We start from the raw sequence: 27,369 nt of genomic DNA, 5'->3' as shown, positions 1-27,369 counted from the left end.
GAGCCATATAATCCGGACTATCCCTTATATTTTATGGAATGAAAACTCTCTACTTTGTGTTGGTCGCAGAATATGAAATAATTACTAATTATAAATAATTAACTTAAAGATGTCGAATTTATAGGTAAAAGTATATATAGAAAGCTTTTATTTTTTATAGAATGGCTTTAATAGAATATTTCAATATTCAAAACGTGTCTAACTTATTATTAATAAAACATATTAATCGTCCGGTAATAATATAAATAAATAATAAATCTGTGTAAACCACAGTACCGTTGCCTGTAATAGTAATGAAATTTTTTAACAAGAGGGCTAAAAACTATATTAATTAATTAATTGGTACTTAGTGTAGTATATTGTGTATCTTATATTATAGTTATTTCTTTGAACATCAGATACCTCAATAAGTAGAAGGGTGGCTATATATTTGGCAACTTAGTGATAACTTAGTTCGAATCCAACAGCAGTCTAGATAAAAAAATCCAATAGAGCTACATATGATAATTAATTTAAAAAAAAAAATAGATTGCTGCTGGATTCGAACTAAGTTAATATCAATAAATTGACAAATATATAGCCACCTATTGAGCTATCTGAGCTATCTTCTACCTGTTGAGCTATCTGATGTTCAAAGATATAACACTAAGTATTATTTATTATTTATTTATATTATTACCGGACGATTAATATATTTTATTAATCCGACAACCGGAAGATTAATCGACTATCGGTCCCCTTCGATTATTTCAAAAATCACGTGACCGTCAATCCCAAAATATACAATCCAGAGTATTTTTTTCTATGGCAATCCAGATATAATGTGGTAGATCAGTGCATATTAGTTTGGTTATGATTGAAGAAATGTCAAAAACTGTTTCATGACGTATTTTATAAACTAATAAAACAAGTATATGTAATTAAAAATGTATTAAATTAAGTAATTTATATTTCAAAAATATATTTTAAAATGTCACAAACTGGACGTAAAAAAGTACAAGTAAGTGAATATTAAATAAAAGTCTTATATTTAACAACATTTTAATTGATAAATATTTATAAAAATAGGTGTCATTTGTAATAAGAGATGCAGAAGAGAAAAGACATCGTTCGGGTATTAACTCGTTACAGGTTGACCCAGCGTTGGGTCGACTGTATACCGCTGGTCGTGATAGTATAATAAGGGTATGGAATAAGGATAAATACGTTCATAGCATGGAACATCACACAGATTGGGTCAATGATATTGTTGTTTGTTGCGGCGGTAAAAATTGTAAGTTACATGATATTAATTTTCTTATTTTGATTCTGGGAAATCGTACACTTGTCGATCACGAGACAATTATAAATACCGTAAATTATCGTACATTCTGACTCAAAAGCTGAAAAATTGGCGGCATTAATTAGAAATATAAAATTTTCAGTAATTTCGGCTAGTGCTGATACAACTGTCAAAGTATGGAATGCTCCACGAGGATTTTGCATGTCAACTTTACGTACGCATAAGGATTATGTTAAAGCACTTGCCTACGCTCGAGAAAAAGAACAAGTTGCATCGGCTGGATTGGATAAAGCGATATTCCTGTGGGATATTAATACTCTAACAGCATTAACTGCCAGTAATAACACAGTTACCAGTAAGTATTCATAGTATATTTTCGGATAAATAAATCGTACCTTCATCTAAAATTTTTTTTTCGCCTGTTTACAGCCTCAAGTTTAACAGGAAATAAAGAGTCAATATATAGTCTTGCGATGGATCCACGTGGAACTATCATTGTTAGCGGTTCTACAGAAAAAGTTTTGCGAGTTTGGGATCCACGGAATTGCCATAAAAAAATTAAATTAAAAGGTAAATTTTAAATTTATGTTACACATTTCTATGACTGTATAATAATTTATTGGAATTTCGAAAGCTGCTGATCTCCGATAAGCATCAAATTTCGAGTATATACTTCGATTACAGTTTTCAAGACAATATTTAAATCGATCGCGCTGATATCTTGTTAAGATACAACTTTCATATCAATCCAAGCTTTGTTTGTTTAATATTGACAAAGACAAAATGTAGCCCTTCCAGATTGACTTAGTTAAGCCTTTTGATTGTTTCCCTAGTTCATTATTTTATATATTCAATGATAAGAAAAAACAAAACTCGAATTTATGGACTGAGGTCCCATTTGCTTCGATTTTAACGCACGTTTTTTATTAGAACTACGTGTTTTTATTTAAGTTGAACTTGACGTTCGCGTAAACAGCTTTATTTAACGCAATGTATAGCTAAAACGTATAATATGATCCCAGTCTTAGGATTTTCTTACAAACAAAATTTTCAATTTTGTAAATTTTTTAGGCCATGCAGATAATGTTAAAGCATTACAGCTTTCAAATGATGGCAAACAAATTTTATCCGCTAGCTCAGATGGAACAATTAAGTTATGGTGTTTAGGTGAACAAAGGTATAAATTTTTTAATTAATAAGTTTATTATCTTCTCCGAAATTGGAGAACTGTTTATAGCACATTCAGTAATTGAATTTTTTTTCGAAATTTTTTATTCATAGGTGTATACAAACACTTCGAGTACACGATGGTGCTGTTTGGTCTTTAATAGCTAACGATTCATTTACTCATATTTTATCAGGCGGTCGCGATCAACAAGTAAAAACAAAATTTATAAATTAAGGTGGCTTTATAGCAAAATGTTATTGCTTAAAAACCTTGATATTGAATTAATAAAATTTTTAAATAATGCCAGAGACGTTAACAACATTGTATAACGGGACGTACACACCCGAAAATTAATCCATTAAGTATAAGGACTTGGCCTAATAGTATTTGAGAGGCTTTTATGATGATCGTATCTAATAACTTTTTTAAATATGAAATTTTTAAAGATGGGGACCTTTCCTTCTAGGGTACCAAATTTTTAACAGCGTTTCTTGCTTAAAATTTATGACAAAAATCATTTACCATACTCAAAAAAATGAGATACTTTAAATTTTTTCATTTAAGTAGTCCCACACGCTTAAAGAGGGGTGTTATAAGTTTGGCCGCTATGTGTGTCTATCTGCAGCACCGTAGCCCTTAAATAGATTTGAATGAAGTTTTTTTTTTTTATTTAAAAGGTAATTTGATAGAGAATATTCTTAGCTATGTTTCAAGAAAATCAGAAGGGAGGGGGCTTATATTTTGTAAATTACACTTGTCAGTTTCTTATTTAAAAACCGTCCTCAATAAATTTTAAGCTTAGCGCGTAATTAATCTTTTCCAGTTTCCCTAAAAGAGAAGACCCAGTTTAGGAAATTTTCACGGAGGAAAAACTGTTATCTCAATAATAGAAGTATAATGGCATTAATTTCGATGTAAAGCTACCTTAATTCTGTAATATTATTACTGATGTAAAAATTTTAATTTTTGTTTTGTTTTTTAGGTATTTTTAACAGATTTAAGAAACCCAAATAACAGTACACTTGTGTGCAGTGAAAAGGCTCCAATACTAAAATTGTGTTATACAGTTGATCAACAATCGTTATGGGTATGCCAAAGAAATTTCGTTTATAATTATTCATTAAGAGCACTTTAACGACATATTCGTTAGAAACCCAATTAATTGACTGAGAAAAAACTTAAATTCTTCAATTTCTCCACATCTTATTCCCTAATTTGACTATTAAATTATCAAAAATAATTAATGAGAACTTAAGGTATTTGAAATAAAATTTAAAGTCCGCCGTAATGATTAGAGAAGAGAAATGTGTTATTGGTCACTAATTTGGAGGTCAAAGTGTCAGCAAATTAGCGACGACAAAAATAGCAACTTAGATATTTATTTATTTATTACCGGATGGATACAATACATAGATACATACATACATGTATATACATAAAATACACATACATAGTATGCCCTATAGAGATGAAAATAATCATTTGTGCATATGCCTGGTCATGATATATTCTTAAAATAATAATCCTTAAGAGGTTATATCCAGTTCCGAGTGCAAATAAACACGTTTTTTATGGTTTTTTTTTTTGGAAGACCATTTATTTTACATAAAAATAAAAAACGTATACATATAGGATATTTTTTACGTTTAAGATCCCGTTGTCCGCTTTCAAAAATTTGACATGGTACTGCTCCTGTAGACGAAATCCTTGAGGTCCTTCAAAAAAGGAGTCCGGCGGTTAGTACCATATCTCTTTTGGATTATCTAAAATAGAAAAATCCAGAAAATTCCTTTAGTCCATAGATTAATACAGGTGTTAATCGAAGAAAAATCAAATTTTAATTTTTGACAAAATGGCGGCTTTAAAAAAAAATCAAAATTCTTCATAAAATTTCCTAATTCAAAGTGATCTAAAATCTCGAAATAATTTTCAGAAATCATATTCCCTGGATTAATACCTGGGGAAAATATCTAAGAAGATTGTGTAAAAATTCGAACCGATCGGTCGAGTCGTTTCTCTTTGTAAATATTTCTCGGAACAACTTGAAATTTCCAAAGAATGTACTTAAATATGTGTACATTTCGGAAATGCAAAAAAGTCGCTCCTTTGAAAATTCTAACTGGATATAACCCCTTAATAACTGTGTCCTGTCACTCTAAAATGTAGTTTATATAAACAATTAAATTTATTTTTTTTATCAATTTACTTTCCTTTTTTTTTATAAAACTAGGTAGCCACATCATCTTCAGATTTAAATTGTTATCGAATACCAAAAGTAAGCATGTCCTCGAACAATGATTATTATGAAGGTGATATTTCAATGAATTGTGAAGTATTACCGGTTCCTGTTCTACACATTCCTGGTGCACCACGATTAACACATTTCCATGTATTAAATGATAAAAGGCATATATTAACTAAGGATAGTGAAAATAATGTTGCTTTATATGATGTTTTGAAGGTGAGTTGTATTTTAGGTGTTAAGGTACAGCTATTCACTTTAGCTAGAATTTTAAAGAGTAGAGACTCTAATAATTCTCAGTACGTATTAGCGATAGTTTTTACTTTCCAAATTAATTTAATTTTCATAATTAGGCAATCAAATTGAAAGATTTGGGTCAAGTGGATTATGATGAAGAAATTAAAAAACGTTTTAAAATGATGTACGTACCAAATTGGTTTAATGTAGATCTTAAAACTGGAGTAAGTTTTCGATTATTCGATAAGATTTAAATTTAGACATAATCTAAAATATGACTGTTTGTGTAGATGGTGACAATAAATTTGGGACAAGATGAAACAGATTGTTTCTGTGCATGGGTAAATGCTAAAGATGCAGGTCTTGTTGAAGGAGTTGATCCAGATCATAAAGTGAATTATGGTCGCTTAATGCGTCAAGCATTATTACAAAATTGGAGAAATTTTGAAGCGGATGCAGACTCACCAGGAAATATAATTAGTGTACCTCCACATACACCTGTTGTTTTAAGGTTGGTATCCTTTAATACTATTTCATCTCATTTGCGTAGTCTGAAACTGCGAGTAACATTTTCCTGTAATCCTAAAATGATAAAAAATTTTTTCTTCAACAGTGAAGTAAGCGGACGAACCCTGTATCGAATTCTAGTCAATGATATGTCTGGTGAATCCGAAAGTATTTTATTAAGTGACATGATGCCAACATGGCTTGCCGCTAAAGATGATCCAAACGACGTACAAAGATTTCAAAAAGTATCATTTTTCCTATTTCGATATTTAGGACCAGGTACTAATACATTAAAACATGAGCAAGGTGCTAAAAAGGTAAACCAATTTTTAAAAACGTTATAATTGGTATTTTGAATTATTTTTGGCTTCTTTCAGGATCGTTTAGCTGCGAATGATTTCATACAATGTAAAAAAGTTGCTGAGCATGTTATAGAGAAGATTTTAGGTGAAGCGGGATCTGGATCTCCTACAGGCACTGAGAATGATACACCACCGACAAATAATAATGCAAATAATTCGAATGTTCAAGTTGAATTACTTTGCAATGATCAGGTAATTATTGGGTTTATACAAATCCAAAGTAATATATTTATAAAGCTCACCACATGGATAAACATTTTCTAAAATTAGGGTGTCATAAACTTGGAAAATCAGGCATTATCAAAGAATATAATTGACCGTGAATTATTAGAAAAATCTAAGAAGTGTCAAAAAATTAATTGACAATAGGAATTTATTTTCGAACAGTGTCTCAATTAGAATCTATAGTGCTAATAAACCACAAAAAAAAACTTAAAATTTTTATTCAATCGATATGTGTCATACAGATACTTTTAACTTTTACATTTTCTAATTTCGTGTGTAATCTGACGAAAGGGCTGGATGCAGTGTAGGCCATATTGCTCTGTGGCCATGACGTCATTTGGTTGTGTAAACAAATTAATTAGTACTTTTTATGATAATAATTTAAATTTTTTAATTTACACACTGTGTAACGTAATAACATGGCGTAATAACTTTGAATTGAATTTTAAAAACTAAAACTAACATTTCCCGACTGCCTTTTCCCAAGTAATCTCAATATTATGTTTTTAGATATTTCTCAAATAGAGTACAATAACTTATTGTCGCTGCCATGATTCGGACTCATAATGCCAATTCCAAGCATATATATATTGTGTCGTTTAATATAACATAATTATTTAGAATAACTTCGTTTAATATGACTTTAATTATTTTATAATTCGTGATCACTTTTTTAGGTACTAGACCCATCTATGGATTTACGCACAGTAAAACATTTTATATGGAAATCAACCGCCGATTTAACATTATATTATCGTGTTATTAAATAGTGTTATGCATTTTTATATTGTGATATAATATATTATATTTTTAAATAATTTTATGTAAATTAGTGAATGAAGAAAATAATTCATGTATAAAATAATTATAATAAAATTTTCGATAAAACTAATTACTATTATTGTTCTTACATCTTTATTTTAATCCCTGTTGACTGTATTAGGTTTATTTTATTATTGAAGTCTATGAATATTTTACCTTTGAAAACTTCCTTAGCGTAAAAATTACGTTTAATAATCTCTAGGATTGAATTTGCTCTCTGATTATCCTTTAAGAATATTTGAAAAATTCAGTAAAAAATTTTATCACAAAATTTACTGGAAGTATGTGTTTGTTTGTTTCTAGCATAATACTACTGAGGATGTGGGAAGAAAGATACTCTTTATTACTTTGTGTGTAAGAGTGGCTATCTTTTTTTACTTACACGACGTAAAAAACAAATGGTTGCGTAATCAACCTTATCTATCCATGGTATTTCAACAATTAACTTGTTTTATAAATTAATTAAGAGTTCCTCGTATTTTCGACCCGATCTATATTTTATAAGTCTATGATGCTGCCTTATTTTAGTTTTTATTTTACTGTCAAGTGACTTTCAAACCAAAAAGAAGTTTCTGCCACTAAAATTTGAACAAATAAATGAAAAATGTCAAATAATTTATTTCATAACGTATTAATTGAAGGCAAGGATATTAAAACTGAAAATTTGAATACAGAAATAATAATTAAAGAAGAAATGTTAGAGGAAGAACAACAATTAAGAATTCAAAATGGAGATACGAAACTACAAGAACAGTTAAATAAGCAATTTATAATAATTAAAGGTGAACCACAATTTTTCTATGGTGAACCATTCGAAGAAGGTCTTTTAATTGAACCAACCTCAGCACACACTGAAAACAACACTTTTCCAAATGAAGATTCAGAAAAAACATTTTCTCATCAAAGTGAAGATAATAAACCGTTTTCATGTGATATTTGTAGTAAACGATTTTCTTTAAAAAAATATTTAGATCAACATAAACAACTTCACACGGGAGGAAAACCCTTTTCATGTGATGTTTGCAACAAAAAATTTGCCTTAAAACATCATTTAGTTCTACATAAACGAGTTCATACGGGAGAAAAACCTTTTTCATGTGAAATTTGTAACAAAACCTTTACTTGTAAGTCCAGTTTAAATAAACATAACCGACTTCATGCTGGAGAAAAACCACATTCATGCAAACAATGTGATAAAAAATTTTCATGTCGAGATCATTTAAAAATACATGAACGGAGTCATAGCGGAGAAAAACCATTTTCATGTGATGTTTGTGAGAAATCTTTTAGTTGTAAAAATAATTTAAATGTACATAAACGAATTCATACCGGGGAAAAACCGTTTTCATGTGATGTTTGTAATAAAAATTTTTCTTCAAATCATCATTTAATTGTACACAAAGAGTATCATACGGGCAAAAAGCGTTTTTCATGTGATATTTGTAATAAAAAATTTATCAATAAAAGTAATTTAACTTATCATTATCAAAGTCATACAGGAGAACGTTTTACATGTGATGTTTGTAATAAAGTATATTCTTGCAAAACCAATTTAATTGTGCATAAACGAAATCACACCGGGGAAAAACCATTTTCATGTGATGATTGTGATAAAACTTTTACATGTCAAAATTTGTTAAATAAACATAGACAAATTCATACGGGAGAAAAACCTTTTTCATGTGATATTTGTAAAAAAGCATTTCCCCGCAAAACTAATTTAATTGCACATTATCGAATTCATACCGGAGAGAAACCGTATTCATGCGATGTTTGTAATAAGAAATTTGCCTGCGGCGACTATTTAGTTAAACACAAACGAACACATACGGGAGAAAAACCATTTTCATGTGATATTTGTAAAAAAGCATTTACCTGTCGAAATAATTTAACGGTGCATTTACGAGTTCATACCGGAGAGAAACCATATTCATGCGATGATTGTGATAAAACATTTACTGTTAATCAGCAACTAGTTCTGCATAAAAAAATGCATAGTGAGAACAAAAGTTGATATAAAAGTTAATGAGTGTTTTAGCCTGATTAAACACATTAAATGATAAACGCTCTTCATAAGTTTTTAACGAGGAGTGACTGATGACTGGCTACTTCAATTCCCTTGCGGACTTAGTAAGTTAGATATAACTGCTGAAAAAATAATTTTTTTTTTGTCCAACTTGTTTATTTGCTTTATGAAGATTTATTAAAGGTATCGAAACGTTGTGAATTAACAAATATTGTTCTATTTTTTTCCTCATTTCCTTTATAACAAAGATGATCATTCAATAATGTACAAATTCATATCATACTAGATCCTACATCCTTTGATCAACGTTTCCCGGTTTTTATACCCTGTATATTGCTAGGCCCCGGACGGCGTTATCCTTAAAAACGTGGTTCTAACACACTAAATCATTCATATTATTATTAAGTAATAATATTTTAAATAACCTAATTTGAAATATTAATTCATTAATCTAGTCAGCTAATTTATATTGGTTATTATTATTATTAAGTTACTTATGTTAACAATCATAATAATTGAATTGAGGTCTAATTTGTGATCTAACGGCATGGTTCTGATTATATTTACTTGGGAGCAAAATTAATATTTAATATTTTAATTTTTACGTCACAATATTTAATATTTTGATATAAAAATTTTGTATTTAAAGACATTGGAAATTGATTAGAATCATACAGTAATTATTACAACTTAAAGAACTTCAAGTGCAACTAAATTTGTAATAAAAAACACAAGTGATTAATTTAATATAACATATTTTAAAGTCTCCGAATAAAATAAATATACGAAATATCAGTATATCAGTGTTTATTTTGTAAGACGTCATTTTCATCCCCAAGGATTCTCAAAGTCTTTCCTTTTCAAATATTAAGACTTGTGTTGGCAGCCTAAGACCTTTTGGTACACAACAATATATGAAATATGTATTAAAATATAATAATTTTAGTCCCAAGTTTGTATTTTTGTAACGCTTAACAATATTGATAATACGAATAAAATTTAGCTATAGGTATTCATAGAATCACCTAATTAGTCCATTTCCGTCTGTCTGTCTCAAACCGATAAATTAAAAACGAAAAGAGATAGGAAGCTAAAATTTTATAGTGTGCTTAGAAGGTAAAAAATGAGTTTGAGTTCGTAAATGAGCAACATACGTCAATTGCGTCCTGGCTCGGTAGGACTTATCTTGCAAACCGTTATAGATAAAACAAAAGTTTAAATTCAAAAAATGTTTCTTTTAAAAAAATTAACAATTTTTGTTTGAAACATTTTTTTGTAAACATCACTGTGTACACTGTGAAAACCAAATAAATGGCTAATTTATTAAAAATAATGCAAGCATTAACATTCAACTCTTACTATACAGGGCATTTCAAACAATTAATTCAGCCAATTGGACTAAGAGCCAGCGCCTGCCAGACACACATTAAAGTATAAAAGCTGAATTTTTTTTTTGCGTATTCTCACTGGTGTAGGGACCAATCTTTGGGGGCTACAAACCTTGACTAACGGTTCCTTCGGTAGGTAGCAGGTAATCAGGGGCGCAGTACCCGAGCTCTCTCACGTTAAAGTATAAAAGCTGAAATTCACACAGAGTGTTCAAATGACCATTTTAAGTCAATATTGAAAAAGACAGATCAATCCGAAGGGGTTAACACTCCCCCAGACGTAGTAGAAGGTCAAATGCAAAAATACACAATTATCTACATTTTCTTCCATGATTATGAACTTATTTCACTGCAAGAGTTATTTTATTATTTAAATATGTTCAGTATCACGTACTGAATGTATAAGCACAAAATCCTTACAAAAATAAGCGGGGGAAGTGCCTCCATTTTAAGGAAAACCGTTTTAGGCTATATCTCCATAACCGTGCGCTTTAGACCAAAAATGGTAATAACTTTTATTGTAGATAATTAAATTACCTACTTTTTTGTAAACTAATTTTTTTTGTATCACTAACCGTTTATGGCTTATACAACTATGACGATTTACTTATTGAATATTTGACCGATATGTCTTCTAATGTTAGTTGGATGGATTGATATGTCTTTTTCAATATTGACTTAAAATGGTCATTTGAACACTCTGTGTGAATTTCAGCTTTTATACTTTAACGTGAGCGAGCTCGGGTACTGCGCCCCTGATTACCTACTACCTACCGAAGGAACCGTTAGTCAAGGTTTGTAGCCCCCAAAGATTGGTCCCTACACCAGTGAGAATACGCAAAAAAAATTTCAGCTTTTATACTTTAATGTGTGTCTGGCAGGCGCTGGCTCTTACTCTAAATTGTTTGTTTTCGCTTGTTTTTCCATATATTTTAAAAGATGTCTAAAAATGAATGCAGCTTTGGCAGGGGGAAAGGCGTAAGTAGCGGGTTTAACTTTGAATAAGAAATTAAAAATACAAAAATTTTACTGAATTAAAAAATTTACTTTAATTCTACTATTAAATTCTTAAATTATAAGTATTTGCAGAATGTACATCAAATTGATAGCTACCATGTCTGTGCTCTTTTACTCACACTCGCTAGGGTAAGCGTACAAAAAGAACATACGATAATGTTTGTGAATTGTAGCAGAGATTTTTCTTCCATATGATTTCGTTTATATTTAACTGAACCATTTTCTGCGATAATTTTTTATCATAAATATTCTTTTTGCTACCTTTATAAATTAAATGTTCAATTGACTGATGTTCAATTAAAACATATTTTTAAGAAAATGTTTTAGCACAAACATGTCATGTAAAATTTTACATTTTTCTACCTATATACATCGAATGTTCAATTGACTGATGGTCAATTAAAGCATATTTTTGAGAAAATGTTTTTGCACAAACATGACATTTATAAACATCCTAATAATTTTTATGGGTTCGCTTATGTTGAATTAAACCGTATTTCTGTGAAAATACTTTATTACAAACATTACAAGAATATAATTCTTTCTGATGAATTCGTTTATGCTCGAGTAAACCATATTTTTGAAAAAATTTTTTATTACATTCATCACATGAATATGGTTTTTCTGGATTTGTTTCTATCGCGTGACGAAATCGTTTATGTTCAATCAAATTTTTTGGATCGGAAAATTTTCTTTCGCAAATATTACATGAATAATGTTGTTCTATTTGTTCTTCCTTCTTATGAGAACGTTTATGCTCAAGAAAAGTGTATTTTTGAAATTGTGAAAATTTTTTATTACAAATATTACATGAATACGGTTTTATAGTATGTTCTGCTAAACCATTTTCACGTTCTTCTAATATTTTATCCTTTATTATTAGTTCCGTAGGCAGTTGATTTTCATTTTTGACATTCTCATCAACATTATCATTCTTATACACCAATTCTATACTCAAATAATCGATGGATTCTGCATCAAGTGATTGTGAACTGTATTCGATTTCTTCATTTTTAATAATCAATTCTGATTTTAATTGTTCCAATTGTATGTTTTGATGTTTGATTAATTGTTGATTATCATCAATTTCAGCTTTAATTATCAATTCTGTACTTAATTTAGAAGATTCGCCGTAAATTGATTGTTGATTATCATCAATATTATCGTTAATTATCAACTCTCTTTTAATATTTTGTTGTTCAATTTTAACATTTTTATGATTATTCATATCAATAAATAAATAATTAGACATTTTTATGGTATTGTTTTTTAAACTTCAACTATATTATTCTATGGCTAACCCATGAAGGTTATAAAGAAGGAGAACGATCGCTACGTGTTAAAGCATTAGCGTTTAGCGGGTCTGTCCCTGAAAATTTGTAGAATTTATAGTTCATTTTTCAGCCACCAGCCGCGCTGTCATCAAGAAGTAGTATCTGCGAAGTTAGCTGTTTATGAGTACAAGTAGATGAAGTTAGTTGCATAATGTACAAATTGATATATCATTTCAAATTAGCGCACAACAGCCCGATTTTATTGATACTACTTAGCGGTCGCAGCGCCTCACTTATTTTATCCATATTTCGGGGACAATATTTTCTATAGCGATCGTTCTCCTTCTTATAACCTTCATGGGCTAACCGCTTAATGGCTTTAGCAACAGGGCTACCAGTAGAGCCAACTTATTTTATACCGCTCGGTCACTGAAATTATACAGAATCAAATCTCATTATACAGAGCGACAAAATTGTTAAAAAATAGCCTGTAAGTGGTGCTGTAGCAAGTCTAGTAGCAAGTGGCGCTGGGTTAAAAAGTCCCTTTTACGTTTACTTGTAATGCTAACGAATATTACTCAGAGAGCGCCAATTTCGATTAGAATAATTTTCGAAAGAGCGACAAGCGCATCACGCCATCTACGATTAAGAAATGTTAGATCTCTCGTTTTCTCAAATAATCGGTATTTTAACTCTCACAAAATTTACTTCACGTTCGAATTTTTATTTTTGTATCCAATTATACAAGGCAATCTGGCAGCCTTTTTGTATCCGATTATACAATCTTACGCCGACAGACCTTTTCATTTGAAAAAGTGATTACCTTTTTTTCGAACAATTTGTTAAAAAACTAATGTGATAAAATGAATAACAAATATCTTGAATCTTTGTCCAACTTATTACTGTCTGTACGAAGAATAATGTATCGTTATTGAAATGAAAAGGTCTATTGGTATCATGGGCTATCCAGCGTTAGGTCCAAGGGAGGGGGGAGTAAAACAGGAATTTTTGATGTAGAGGGGGGCAAAAATAATTAACGGTATAATGGCATGAGCACATACTTAGCAAACAAAAATCTATAGCACGTTCAAACTTCCAGGGAGAGCAACAGCCCCAGAGTGTGTTCCGTAATATTCACCAGTATACTGACCAGTGCCATGACATCTGAAATCGATGCCATATTGCACTGGTATACTACACCATATTGTACTGGTAAAACGGGCATGATAGTGTACATGTGTTCATCGAGTGTTTGTGCAAGAAATTTATTTATTTATTGTTCATTAAGAAGGAATAATGGCATCTAAAAAAGACTTACTCGTAATTGACGAATACAATAAGAATATATAAACACACACTGATCAGTACATTTCGGAACGATTCACCAGTATGGCTTCGGTTTATGGCGTCATCAGCACTGGCCAGTATACTGGAGAATATTACGGAACTCATCCATAATTTATTATAATGTCAAATAGACAATACTATGTATAATTTGTGATTTTGTTTTTTATATTCTAGGATATAAAGGTGCTATTTCATGGTAACGCTTGACGCTATAGCTTTAAGGTTCAAATTTGATCACATGGTATCATTTTGATCAGAGTGCTATCTAGATAAAAAGCAACGTCAAAATCGAACGTCAAGCGTCAAATAACTTATCGATCTATGTTATTCCTTATCCTATTTGGATCAACAAAAAAACGACACATATATATATATATAAACATAAAGATATTAACATAATATCTTTTGTATTGCAATGTTTTATAAATAATTATTAAATAATCTAACAAGCGCAACTGCCTGTATAAAGTATTTTAAAAATGCTTCAAAATATTGATTGTAATTCAGGTCGATATCATTTTTAGCGTCAATTAAACGATACCAGCCAGCGTTAATTAAAGCTCAAATATTTTCATCTTTATCGCTGCTTTTTATCTAGATGGTATTCTGATGATATTATTATCAGTGGCGGATTTACCAGCAGGCTGAGTAGGCTGGAGCCTAGGGCGGCAAATTTTAAGGGGCGGCAAATTTAGTTCATAAATTTTTTATTTCGATTGACAAAATTTAGAAAAAATTATAATACACACACAAAATACGAATTTCAAAAATTATAGAGGAATTAAAATATTCAACAAAAACCGAAATATAGTCCTATATACAGTGCTAAATAATAAATATCTCAAAATCTCTGCATAAACAATTGCTAAACGCTTTTGATTATAATGTAATGATCATGAATTTTTAGAATATCGCAATAGCGATTCCATATTATAGTCGAAATTTAGTTATTTTTACATATTTTCTTCACTGATAATTACTATAATTTTTTCTCCGTGTACCTAATAATTATGAGATCTCCTTACACAATTCAATCTTGATACAATATCGATGGTCTAATCATGATTGCTGCAGCAAGTTTGCAAATTGTCAAATTCTATTCCAGAAAGTTATTTCTTTATGCGTAAAAAATATTGACTAATTTTTAAAAATCATAAAGTTGCAATTTTATTGATAGATAATTGATATGATTGTGAACTAAGATATCAAAATTTAGAGGCGGCAAAAATTGAATAGCCTACGGGCGGCAAATCTCTAAATCCGCCACTGATTATTATCAAAGACGCAAGAAGCTGCGCCATACGTTCCATGAAATCGCACCCTAATAATTTTTTTTTTTAATTTAAAATAGACGACTAGCATTTTTTTAATAGGGATTTATTCAAAGAGAATTCCTTTAGAGTAAAATTTAATTTATTCGGAATTATATTTTACTAAATATAAGTTGTTTTAAATCAGAATTAAAAGTTTGTACTACTTAAATTAAACTGTGTGCTTTAAAAATATAATTTTTTTTTTTATGTTGGCCTCGATAAAACAACTTAAATATATGTCTATGGATTTATGGTTATTTAGGAGCTCCGTATAGTTAGCAGGTAAAATTGTTATTTTTCACTCAAACTATTTCCATTCATTTGGGAATCGTTTGGGAGGATTTGGGAATATAATTTTAGAATTTGGGAATTATTAGTTTTCCTGTAATTAATGATTCTTTTTTCAGCGTATAGTTAGCAGGTAGGAAATTAAATCCACTTAATTTTTATGTTATTCGAAAGGAAATCATTTGGGAATTACGATAAACACGGTTTCAGAGTTTGGGAATGTATAATTAATTAATTACACCTATTTTTTAGTTAATTGATAGGTTATGTTAATTAACCGTACATTAATTGTTATATAGCAGTATGGCGCCAATATTCAAATATTACTGAATAATTTATTTTATAATTTATGTAAATGTTAAGTTTTATTTTGCCTTAAAACTGTTCTTATTCAATTGGAAATCGTTTGGGAAGATTTAGGAATATAATTTTATTATTTAGGACTGATTAGTTTTCATTTAATTAATTAGTTTTTCAAAGCGTATACTTAGAAGGTAATAAATTAAATTTTCACCATTTTTACGTTATTTGATAATAATTTACATGGAGACTGATCTAATTAATTTGGGAATCATATTAATCACGGTTTCATCATTTGGGAAAGTATAATTAATTTATTAATTACATTTATTTTTTAGTTGATTTTTTTGTGGATATATGAATGGCGGCAATATTCAAATGCTACTTCATTGACAATAATTTTGTTTTTTTAATTTATTAAAATGTTAAGTTTTATTTTTCATTAAAACTATTCTTATTCAATTGGGAATCGTTTGGGAAGATTTAGGAATATAATTTTATTATTTAGGACTGATTAGTTTTCATTTAATTAATTAGTTTTTCAAAGCGTATACTTAGAAGATAATAAATTAAATTTTCACCATTTTTACGTTATTTGATAATAATTTACATGGAGACTGATCTAATTAATTTGGGAATCATATTAATCACGGTTTCATCATTTGGGAAAGTATAATTAATTTATTAATTACATTTATTTTTTAGTTGATTTTTTTGTGGTTATATTAATGGCGGCAATATTCAAATGTTTGAAAATTTCCCGATTAAATAAAAATAGTTTTAATGTCAAATAAACATTTACATAAATTAAAAAAACAAAATTATTGTCAATGATGTAACATTTGAATATTGCCGCCATTAATATATCCAAAAAAAATTAACCGTGTTTAATGTGATTCCCAAATTAATTAGATTAGTCTCCATGTAAACTATTATCAAATAAAGTAAAAATGGCGAACATTTAATTTTTTACCTTCTAAGTATACGCTTTGAAAAACTAATTAATTACATGAAAACTAATCAGTCCTAAATAATAAAAATATATTCCTAAATCTTCCCAAACGATTCCCAGTTGAATAAGAACAGTTTTAAGGCAAAATAAAACTTAACATTTACATAAATTAAAAAAACAAAATTATTGTAAATGAAGTAACATTTGAATATTGCCGCCATTAATATAACCACAAAAAATCAACTAAAAAATAAATGTAATTAATAAATTAATTATACTTTCCCAAATGATGAAACCGTGATTAATATGATTCCCAAATTAATTAGATCAGTCTCCATGTAAATTATTATCAAATAACGTAAAAATGGTGAAAATTTAATTTATTACCTTCTAAGTATACGCTTTGAAAAACTAATTAATTAAATGAAAACTAATCAGTCCTAAATAATAAAATTATATTCCTAAATCTTCCCAAACGATTTCCAATTGAATAAGAACAGTTTTAAGGCAAAATAAAACTTAACATTTACATAAATTATAAAATAAATTATTCAGTAATATTTGAATATTGGCGCCATACTGCTATATAACAATTAATGTACGGTTAATTAACATAACCTATCAATTAAATAAAAAATAGGTGTAATTAATTAATTATACATTCCCAAACTCTGAAACCGTGTTTATCGTAATTCCCAAATGATTTCCTTTCGAATAACATAAAAATTAAGTGGATTTAATTTCCTACCTGCTAACTATACGCTGAAAAAAGAATCATTAATTACAGGAAAACTAATAATTCCCAAATTCTAAAATTATATTCCCAAATCCTCCCAAACGATTCCCAAATGAATGGAAATAGTTTGAGTGAAAAATAACAATTTTACCTGCTAACTATACGGAGCTTTATTTAGGAGAATAATTTAAATATTATAAATTTGGTAACATTGTATAATTTATTGAAGTCAAGAAAATTGTAAATATACCTATAATTTACCGCCGAAATATATTAACTTATTATTAAAAATAATCATAGTAATACTTTAATTAATTACTTTATATAATAATTAAAGAGTAGTTAAAAATGGGTGTAAGTATTTATTGAATGTAAAATGTAATCACAGATATATTTTATCCATAACCTTTGTGTTTTTTATTCTTAGAGAAAAACAAATACAAAAGGTAAAGAAAAACGTTTACAACGAAAAGAAGAACAATTGAAATTGATAGCTGCAAAGATAGTTGTTGATAATGCAAATAAATTAGAAGATCCCTTACAACCATTTCCAGTATTTCGTAAATTTAGTAAAAACAATGTTGAAGTTGAATTAAGTGTATCGAAAGTTGCAAATTTACATGCTGATGTTATCGATTGGATTTTTAATTTAACTAAGAAAAATATGTTTGAAAAGTAAGTATGTTAATATTATACTTTAACGATCACATTAAGGCTAACTGCATAATATCAGACATTCATAATAAAAATTTTGATAGCACTCAGAACATATTTTATATCGTGGCCATCCTCAGAAATACTGATAGCGTGCGGAGCGGAGATCGGATCTGAATATATTTTTTGTTTTGAAGCTTAGCCACAAATGTTTATCGAAATCGCAAACTATATGATTTTATTTTTATTTTTCTGGTACCTGATTTTTTGGATATCGCTAAGCTTAAAAAGAAACCAAACAATTTAAATTTTATCGTCTCAGTTTTTGTGGTATAACAAATAAAAAAGACCCAAAAAATTCAAAAATCTCGGTCATTTGACGACTTAGTAGTTTTACTCTGAATACTATGTCTTATAAAATTCTGAAACAAAAAGTTGTTTTTGGGTTTTTTAAGGAGAAAAGATAATTGAAAAAAAATATCGGGAAATTTTTGTCTCCGATTTTGTGTTAAAGATTGATTGAACGAGCAGATTCTGAGATATCGACAAAAAATATATAAACGAGGAGTAATTTCTTCAGATACCTCGGAAAATTGTCTTCCAATCACAAAATCAACCATGTTTTCGTGTCAATGGATTATTTAGAGTAATTAGAACCCAAAAAATATATAAACTAAGCTCATTTGACGATTATTTGAATATATATTTGCTTAAATGAATGCTATTCCCATAGTACTTAGTGAAATGAAGATATATTCTCGTTATTTATAATTATCTTGGAATTAATAAAGACATTTGTTTGAACCTTATGTCGTAATATATTTAACTAGAGAAAAGAATATGGTTATGAGAGGCGCTAAACCAACTTCCTCAACAAAAAAAAAGTTGTTGTACAAGTATGCAAGTCTTTAGTGGACAGGTTCAATTTCACTTGTTTATTTCAAGCTTGTTCAAATTTACGTGATTCTAATTTTGACTTGCACAGTTAAGGTTAGGTTAGGTTAGGTTAAAATTTCCCTAAAGACATTAAAATTTGCTTGTACAGAAATATTGATACTTGATGAGTTTGCATGAACGTGTATATAATTTAAATAATTAATAATATTTCGTTTTAGGTATAAATCCTGTTCGTGGGGATGGAATGATGTAAAAAAACGAGAAGAATTGACTGAAGAATCTGCATGGTATTTATTGGCAAAATCAAATAACGAATACGTTGGATTTTCCCACTTTCGTTTTGACTTAGATTATGGCGACGAAGTTTTATATTGGTAAATTTAAAAAAAAATTATATTCTAAAAGATACCACGTTATTCGATCCACTACTCTTCTGCCGTAAATAAGCTTTTGAGCCGATTTGAAACATTTTTTCCCAATCATATATGAACGCTGAGTGACATATTTTTAATTAGAGGGTGAGAACGTAAGTTGTTAATCGAAAATAAATAGGATTCTAACGTTTGAGGAGTCCTGTAATTTCAGTTACAGATATTCAACGGCTTATTTACTAGACAGCAGACTTTAAAATTATGGGATTGATGAAGTGCTATCTCCTTGAATATAATAAAAATAGGCGTGAGATAATATTCCAAAAAATTTTTTTTTGTAGCTATGAATTACAATTAGAAAAAAAAGTTCATAGAAAAGGATTGGGAAAATTCATGATGCAAGTTTTAGAATTAATAGCGTTCAAAAATAACATGAAAAAAGTAGTTTTGACCGTACTTAAAAACTGCCCTGAGGCTAAATCATTTTACGCTGCACTCAAGTAAGTGATAATTTTTAGTGTTTTGCATTTTTCTTTGTCTTTCAGTTAGGTCTTTATTAAACAGCCACATCAGAATAACTGAAAATTGGAGAGTCTGTTGTCAAGATCAAGTTCGCGCTTAAAACCTTTTTGTGCTACGAACATTTTCATTATCGGGAACATTTACTTCGGGGGCCTTGGGAAATTTATAATTGCGCACCAAACCTTAAGTTATTGAACATTCATTGAGGACTATGTTCAAATAAAATAATTTATTAAAAATGCAAATATCATTTTGTTAAATACTGCGCCTGATCTCAGATCTGTTCAATAAATCGCTTTCCAATTAGTAGTCTTCCCCATTTCGTATATTTTAAAATAAATTTTTGTAATTTTTTTTTTTTTAGGTATAATATGGATGAAACATCTCCAACGAACGATTATGAAACCGAATATCCCTATGAAATTCTTTCAAAATATAACAAACGTCTTGTAAGTGAACCACCAAATGCACATTTACAAAAGTCGGTACCACAAACGCCATCAATTTCATCACTTATGATGAATAATCATTGTTGTTCATCGCCTCATTGTCATTAATTGTGCTCGATAAAAAAGGATTTTAAGAATTTTTTTTGTCAATAATTTTTCATTTCATTTAATATTTAGATGTTTCGTTAAGATTATTTTATTAATAACTAGTTTGACGTATCATGTAGTTTAAAGATAATCCAAATTGAATTTTAGATGTTCTGATAAAAGTACAATTGAGTAATCGTGAATTTAGAGTCTCAGGGGGAAAAACAATCAAAGTTTTTTAGGCGTAGGTCCATAGCCCTTGAAGACTAGATTAAAAATTTCAATTATCACATAACTCATTTTTTTTACAAGAAAATTTTTATGAATAAAATGTAAAAACAGAAATTAAAAAAATATTTAACATCTAATAAATTCTAAAGTTCAATTTAGATTACCTTTTACATTCGTTTTTAAATTTTGTGTATGCTTAAAGCTACCGTACACTGCATATTACTTTACCGTAGCGCAAGCATGGACTAAAAATCAAAAAATTATTTAAAAAAATTGGACGACTATTGTCGGATAAAAAGTATGCAGTTATTTTCTTAATATTTTTCAGTATTTTATGTAAAAAGAAATCATTTTACTTAAAAAAAAAGCCCAGTATAAACGGTACATATTGGTGTAATTTTCGAATTACTCTTTCAACTCCTGACTATATAGAGGTGATTTAAAATAACTATTCCTAACTTTCATAAGTGATAGATTTTATTGAAAATTTAAAAGAAAAAATTCTTTACCGAAATTTATTTGACATTTTTTTAAATTTTGCTCGATATTGAACCTCAGTTTTGTATATTTTCCATGTTCAATCTTTGTCCAGATAAATACATCTAAGCATAGACTATAAGAGATGGGAAATTGACATTTTTTTATAGAGAAAGAATCTATTTCAAATGGATCTGTAAAATTTTCACATTAAGTATTTATTTTATAGAAGAGAAATATACCTTGAAATTTCTTATATCTCTTAAATTTTAAAAATATTCTTCATTTGCTAAAGTTAGTAGCAAAGACCGTGAAGGTAGCTTTCAGAACCAAAGAAAACATAAATAAACTAGGGAAATTTGAAACATTCATAGAACCACTAACATTTTCTTTCCTTTTTCTAGAAATAGTTGGCATTTTTCTAATATTTTTTATGGATAAAAACAAATTCACATCAAGCTACTCATGACGGTCAGGTTACGGATTCAAATATTCCGTACCTTGACCCCTTACAGATACAAGTAACATAGTTGGGTTCTCCATACATATTATATGGAAATGGTAACGCAGTCGACAATGAAAATTTAATCAAACATAATTTCTTAACTTGAAGGTTGTTTATTTTAATAACATCTATTACTCTAATTAAGAATACTTATTTTGATAAATCCTTGATACCCTGTACATTACGTATTATATTTAAAAATATCAGAATTAATTGGACTCTGGTTGGTGCAATGTTTACTTACGGTATACCAGTTTGGCTTTATAGAGAATATTACTCCAATTTCTCCTTTTAAGTGACCCTGATTTAATATCATAGAGGGGGGAAGAAATGGTAGTAATATGGTACATCGAGGTTTGTCCTCAGGACAGTCTGAAGCCTCCAAAACACTTATTTCTTCTCTTGTATTTCATTTTGAGTTTTAGAAGCCAATTATTTCTATGCGATTTCACGTGAAAGATTATTAGTTACTATTAAAAAACTGAATAAAGTGTTTCTTTCGACGGCATTCTCTACCTGTTATTAAAATTTCCCAGGATTTCGATTTAAAGCAAGTATAACCTCTTTTTTTACGGCGATATTTTATTGTTGATGTAGATTAAGCTATAGGGATCCTGGAGACAATAAAAATGGCAAAGCAGAACATTGAAAAAAGAAGGGTCTCTCTTGTCTTTTCATAAATCAAATAATATTAACATTTCCAATTCTCGAAATCATTTCACAGTAATGGAATCTCTGAATTAAGTAATTGTAGTATTCCAAAAATTATGTTCTTTATAATTTTAAAACAAAACTAATAAATTTTATTCAAATAAAAACTTGTAATTTATTTTCCCTTGAACCGTCCAATAGACCTATTCATTTCAATTACCATTCATTATTGTTTCGGACAGACAGTAATAAGTTGGACAAAGGTATAAGATATTTGTTATTCTATTTATCACATTAGTTTTTTAAAATGAAAAGGTCTATTATTTGCAACCTTGAATATGAAAGATGTTGAATGATTGGAGATGTAATAAGATTTGTGAGGGCTAGACAATAGACCTTTTCATTTCAATTACGATTTATTGTTGACATTTTTATACCAGTATCGAGGTACAACGTGTAAAAGGATTCTTCAGACCCATTGAAACCACCTACAAAAAATTGAAAATACAACAAAACAGTAGATGGTATACCCAATAGATACATACGTCTATACCAGACTACAAGTTCGGTATAATATTAATAATCAGAAGGTCATGCCTGTTATTAATTGTCGATACGATATGGAATTAGGTGGAAAATAAACTTCTCTAAAATCCGTTCAACTATTTGTTATTCTACAAATATGCCATGCATACGGCCCATACGGCTGAACACACCCCATGACAGCTTATCTTACATGAACTGATAAACATTCCGTTTTGTACACAACCATAATACAAAACAAATTTTGAAATTTGACACTTACTTAAATACATTCAGAACATTTCGGTACAAGAACAATTAGTAAACGAAAAGTGTAATAAATCACAATTTTTGCCTTAAGAAGACTCCTTAAATTTCATAATATAGATATTTTGTAAGTAACATTTTTTTTCAAAACTAAGCCATTAAAAGCCTGCTTCGAGATTTACGTTTTTTTAAGTACTTTGGTTGTTATTTTTCTGAAATAATCCAGGAGTAGTGTTTACTAATAAATTGAATTATGTAGTCACTTCCCTTAATTATGTACTTAAAAGAAAATGTTACAACTTACAATAAAATTAAAACAAAACGTACTGCTATCAAAAGTTTACTTTAAACCGGAATTATTTGCTAAAAATGGAAAATAAGGTATCCATTTAAAATAGCAAGTTTTTATTTAGACTCATTTCTGAGAAAGTCATATTCGGTATTCTCAATTATTTTTATGGCAAAATATATGCTTTTCAAAAGTACCTAATTGTTCATTTTTAATATTTACAAGCAGTTGTTTTACCACTCGCTTATACATTTCGAGTTTAATAATAAGTAAAAAGTAAAATGTGTGAGGATATAATTAATGGTTTATTATTCAATAATCGATATTATATACCATCGGAAATATTATCATTAATATTAAGTAATGTTGACGTGAAAACATTATATAAACATTGTACGTTGGTGTGTAAACTTTGGAATGCAATTATTAAAGAATGTGTGTGTAAAATAAAATGTGAACAAGAATTAACGAAAGATCATGAAAACAAATATAAATTACAATGGTTACGAGAAAAACAATATCCATATTATGTGTATCAAATAATTTGTGTTTCAAATAAATCATTTTATAAAAATTTAATAAGAAATCCATGTGGTATGGAACGCTTTAATTATTGGATATTAGATACTGAGAGACGAATGAATAATTTTACAATCGAAGATTGTACATTATTTGATAATAATATTTGTAAAATTGATGATGAACTGATATCCAGTAATGTAACTAAATGTTTTACGATAAGAAACTGTGAGCTAGGTGGCAGATTACAGATTATTGATTTATATAAATACGGATTAACACAACAATTCATTGATGAATATCAACCACCAATTTACGTAAGCGAATGGTATGGATGTCGGCGTGATAATATAACGTGTATTTATATTTTATATGCTATATTATTGGATGCCAATTATGAAGAGATGGATAGTTGTAACTGTTATTATTCATTTCATGGCAATAATGATCGAGGGAGATTTGGATCTTTTCAAAAAGTATGTATCAATTTTAAATTTTAGAAAAAAAGTGCATGAGATTGAGTTGTTGAAGCTAATTTTTTTTTTGTTGACAAAAATGAAAGATCGTATAAAAGTTTTTTTATAAGAAAAGATACCCTGAATTTAACTGCTATGTTTTATATTTTACAGGTTCAACATATTTTTAAAGATTATGGTAAAAATGTCAGATATGTGTATTTTTATTCTTGGGGTCGAGGTTCTACTTCAGATTCAGAGGGATGGTGGAATAGATATTGTGGTCCAAAATTTACAAACGCAAATGTACAATTGTTTTATCCAAATGATACACATTTAGATAAAGAGATCGATGAGTACTCACAAGAATCATATCATGAAGGCTGTTTAAACCATTGTAAACTTTTATACAATGAATACATTCCCAATTATTGGGTAAATAAAAAAATTTATAGAAAAAGATATTTGAAATAAATTTAAAAAAATTTTTTCGTTATAAACTATTTCGTTATTTGAAAAACCCATTTTAAACACATTTAGATGAAAATAATGGTATTCAGGGTTGAAAAAATTAATTCATTAAATTTTATAATTGATTTAGAAAAGATATAAAGTGATTTCGTGTGAAATATGTTAGAGATATGGACGTCGTAAAAAGAGGGAAGAAAGGGGTAGTAATTTTAAAATTTTGGTAAGTTAAAACTGGTAGAAAACTCATGTGTGAGAAAGTTAAAAATTGCGCCACCTTGAACACTAAAATTTCTACGTACGGATTATTAATAAAATATGTTGCAAATAAGCCCAGTTTAGCCTCCTTCTATGGGGTTTTTCATTTATAAAATGATTCTTTTTTGTTTCGAACTGTTTTCAATCAAGTAAAGACATATCTTATATCTTCTATCCTTGTCAAAAAGCGCTGCTTGAAAGAGATAAAATATATTTAACTTTCTTAGGTTGCATAGTTTTTTGACAATTGTCCGAAACAAACGAGATTGTATCCGAACATGTTAGACCTGTTAAAAATATTTATCATATTAAGAAAGTTTATACTTCGATTTGAATTTTCTTTTTTGTTATGAAACTATTTGTGATAATGCCTTCAGAATGAATTCATGTTCAATTAAAAACTGTTTCTGGATAAATATATTATAATTGCAGCACAAATATTACATGAAGAAGGTTTTTCTGCAGTATGAGTCTGTTTATAATAATCTAATCCTTGTTAATTCTGATCAAAGTAATTTTAGTCCCAAATTTTAAATGCTTAAAAACAATGAAATGTTTATAACGTGCTCCAGGGCGTTAAAAATGAATTTGAGGTAGTAAATCTGAGATAATTGCTTGGGTCAGCTAGGAATATTTATCAAAAAAATATACATTTAATATAGGGACATTTATCAAAAAACATACATTAAATGTCAAATTTTTATATCACAAAATGTTTTACACAAAACATCGTGTTTTTACTGAACTTTTCGCTTTTTGACTTTAAAAAAAAAATACTTAAAACGCATCAATTTACGTTTTTTCTTACGAATTTATAATGACAAGTACAACAACACTTTGTTTTGACATTTCTACACCGCCGCGCCGTTATAATGGATTTGACCCATCAATCAATTACCTTAGATGTTGGTACGCTTAAACTTGTTTAACGCTCATTCTATGTAACTTAATGGTCTAAGGTGATCACCGTAGCTCCTAAATGTATTCACGATTAACAAATCTCGTGGCGCTGCCAAGTGGACTTCTTAGAAACACTAAGAGTGATTGTTTACAATTGATCTGACGTTTTGTTTATATTTTGGAAAAATGAATAAATTAAAACAAATCAAATATTGCTGTGTAAGTGAGTGTCCAAAAACAAATTTGGATAGTGTAAGCTTTCACCTTTTTCCATCGGACGAAAATTTTAAGGAATCTTGGCTCTTTAATTTGAAAATTAAAGAGACCAAGTCGAGCATGCGGATTTTCACTTTATAGGTAAGAATAAATGTTGTAAATGAACAAAAAATGGTTGATAACAACATCTACAATGGTACGATAAATTTTAAAATGAAAACACAGTGTTGAAACGACTGAAAGCCATTGCGATTCCAACGGTCAATTATCCCTGTACTCTTTTGCCGAGAAAAAACGGAATAAGCGCCAATCTAATGAAAAAGCTGAACGAGCCGCAATAAGAACGAAATAATCGAAAAGTATGTGTGAAATTGAAATTCCAAAATTTTAATTAAAAAATTTTAATAGATTTTTCAACTTAGTTTCATAGCCTAACATTATAATTATTTTTGTGAAGTTCCAAGTTACGCAATGAACGCGTTATTCGATTTGGTATACTTTCGATTTATTAATTTTTGTTTAAAATTTTACTTGTTCAAATAAAACAAAGTGGTGTAGGAATGTTTGCATTGATTTCCCGCCCCGGCCACACAAGAGTAAAAACAAACAATTTTATTCACATTGCCGGAAAATTCGATTTTAACTTGAATCGTATGCGTTTCTGATGCATATTTTTTGTAGACGCGCAAGAAGTTTGAATTTTTACACTATTTTCGTTCGCAGAAAAAATCCCACAATGAAATATTTTGTCGGCGAAAAACAGGACCTTTCCTTCATCGCCAGGCCGTGCCGTCACACGTGACAATGACAAAATGTCTTCAGAAGTTATATTAAATTTTGAATACATGTTCCAATTGTTTTTATAATTTTAACCACTGTTTGAATACCTTGCTTGTTTAAAAATATATATAGGTAGTTAATCGCGATTTTGAATTTTTTTAAAGGTAATGTAATATATGGAGAGTGTTTTTTGCTATGTCTTAGAAAGTCGATTCACTTTAGAGAGAGCTACAAGAAAAAAACCGAATTTGTCGGAGGTTCACTTTTAATTTTGATTCATATAAGTTCTAGACAATGTTATTTCTTCTAATATTATAATTGTCTTAGATCATATATTTTAAATTTCTAAGATAAGTGTAGACTTC

At 28.9% G+C, this 27,369-nt stretch overlaps 5 protein-coding genes across 5 annotated transcripts; 4 read left to right on the top strand and 1 right to left on the bottom strand.

Moving 5' to 3' along the window:
* The first annotated feature begins 858 nt into the window (after positions 1-858).
* LOC123291582 (WD repeat-containing protein 48 homolog) lies at positions 859-6,809 on the top strand. The gene is made up of 13 exons (XM_044871918.1): positions 859-1,000; positions 1,069-1,273; positions 1,425-1,637; positions 1,712-1,852; positions 2,354-2,459; positions 2,564-2,660; positions 3,433-3,537; positions 4,681-4,911; positions 5,046-5,153; positions 5,220-5,440; positions 5,543-5,753; positions 5,814-5,990; positions 6,701-6,809. The coding sequence occupies exons 1-13, from the start codon at positions 971-973 to the stop codon at positions 6,791-6,793; spliced, it is 1,938 nt and encodes a 645-aa protein (XP_044727853.1). The 5' UTR covers positions 859-970; the 3' UTR covers positions 6,794-6,809.
* Positions 6,810-7,539: 730 nt separating this feature from the next.
* Positions 7,540-8,859, top strand: LOC123292871 (putative zinc finger protein 702). Its single transcript, XM_044873584.1, has 2 exons — positions 7,540-7,786; positions 8,546-8,859. The coding sequence occupies exons 1-2, from the start codon at positions 7,540-7,542 to the stop codon at positions 8,857-8,859; spliced, it is 561 nt and encodes a 186-aa protein (XP_044729519.1).
* Positions 8,860-11,730: 2,871 nt separating this feature from the next.
* LOC123292870 (zinc finger protein 271-like) lies at positions 11,731-13,775 on the bottom strand. Its single transcript, XM_044873582.1, has 2 exons — positions 13,697-13,775; positions 11,731-12,455 (listed from the first exon to the last, which is right to left on the bottom strand). Exons 1-2 carry the CDS (start codon positions 13,773-13,775, stop codon positions 11,731-11,733), a joined length of 804 nt encoding a protein of 267 aa, XP_044729517.1.
* A 4,026-nt stretch (positions 13,776-17,801) lies between these two features.
* On the top strand, positions 17,802-21,197 carry LOC123291594 (N-alpha-acetyltransferase 40). Its single transcript, XM_044871932.1, has 5 exons — positions 17,802-17,840; positions 17,914-18,161; positions 19,256-19,411; positions 19,750-19,908; positions 20,295-21,197. The coding sequence occupies exons 1-5, from the start codon at positions 17,835-17,837 to the stop codon at positions 20,485-20,487; spliced, it is 762 nt and encodes a 253-aa protein (XP_044727867.1). The 5' UTR covers positions 17,802-17,834; the 3' UTR covers positions 20,488-21,197.
* A 2,492-nt stretch (positions 21,198-23,689) lies between these two features.
* Positions 23,690-24,980, top strand: LOC123292869 (F-box only protein 27-like). Its single transcript, XM_044873581.1, has 3 exons — positions 23,690-24,403; positions 24,557-24,817; positions 24,943-24,980. The coding sequence occupies exons 1-3, from the start codon at positions 23,690-23,692 to the stop codon at positions 24,946-24,948; spliced, it is 981 nt and encodes a 326-aa protein (XP_044729516.1). The 3' UTR covers positions 24,949-24,980.
* Positions 24,981-27,369: the final 2,389 nt, after the last annotated feature.

The sequence above is a fragment of the Chrysoperla carnea genome, chromosome 2, assembly GCF_905475395.1.
Source record: "Chrysoperla carnea chromosome 2, inChrCarn1.1, whole genome shotgun sequence".
NCBI lineage: Eukaryota > Metazoa > Arthropoda > Insecta > Neuroptera > Chrysopidae > Chrysoperla > Chrysoperla carnea.
Note: the sequence above shows the minus strand (reverse complement) of the source record. Positions and strands in the feature narration are given on the sequence as shown.

What these genes read in the sequence shown, in the direction of transcription:
- LOC123291582 (XM_044871918.1), top strand. Translation starts at nt 971, where the DNA reads ATGTCACAAACTGGACGTAAAAAAGTACAA. An exon ending in TTGTTGCGGCGGTAAAAATT is followed by an intron (nt 1,274 to 1,424) that starts GTAAGTTACATG and finishes TAAAATTTTCAG; the next exon opens with TAATTTCGGCTAGTGCTGAT. An exon ending in TAAAAAAATTAAATTAAAAG is followed by an intron (nt 1,853 to 2,353) that starts GTAAATTTTAAA and finishes TAAATTTTTTAG; the next exon opens with GCCATGCAGATAATGTTAAA.
- LOC123292871 (XM_044873584.1), top strand. Translation starts at nt 7,540, where the DNA reads ATGTTAGAGGAAGAACAACAATTAAGAATTCAAAATGGAGATACGAAA. An exon ending in GTTTTCATGTGATATTTGTA is followed by an intron (nt 7,787 to 8,545) that starts GTAAACGATTTT and finishes TTTGTAAAAAAG; the next exon opens with CATTTCCCCGCAAAACTAAT.
- LOC123292870 (XM_044873582.1), bottom strand. Translation starts at nt 13,775, where the DNA reads ATGCCCGTTTTACCAGTACAATATGGTGTAGTATACCAGTGCAATATG. An exon ending in AGATGTCATGGCACTGGTCA is followed by an intron (nt 12,456 to 13,696) that starts GTATACTGGTGA and finishes ATATTAAAAGAG; the next exon opens with AGTTGATAATTAACGATAAT.
- LOC123291594 (XM_044871932.1), top strand. An exon ending in AAGAAAAATATGTTTGAAAA is followed by an intron (nt 18,162 to 19,255) that starts GTAAGTATGTTA and finishes ATTTCGTTTTAG; the next exon opens with GTATAAATCCTGTTCGTGGG. An exon ending in GGCGACGAAGTTTTATATTG is followed by an intron (nt 19,412 to 19,749) that starts GTAAATTTAAAA and finishes TTTTTTTTGTAG; the next exon opens with CTATGAATTACAATTAGAAA.
- LOC123292869 (XM_044873581.1), top strand. Translation starts at nt 23,690, where the DNA reads ATGTGTGAGGATATAATTAATGGTTTATTATTCAATAATCGATATTAT. An exon ending in GATTTGGATCTTTTCAAAAA is followed by an intron (nt 24,404 to 24,556) that starts GTATGTATCAAT and finishes TATATTTTACAG; the next exon opens with GTTCAACATATTTTTAAAGA.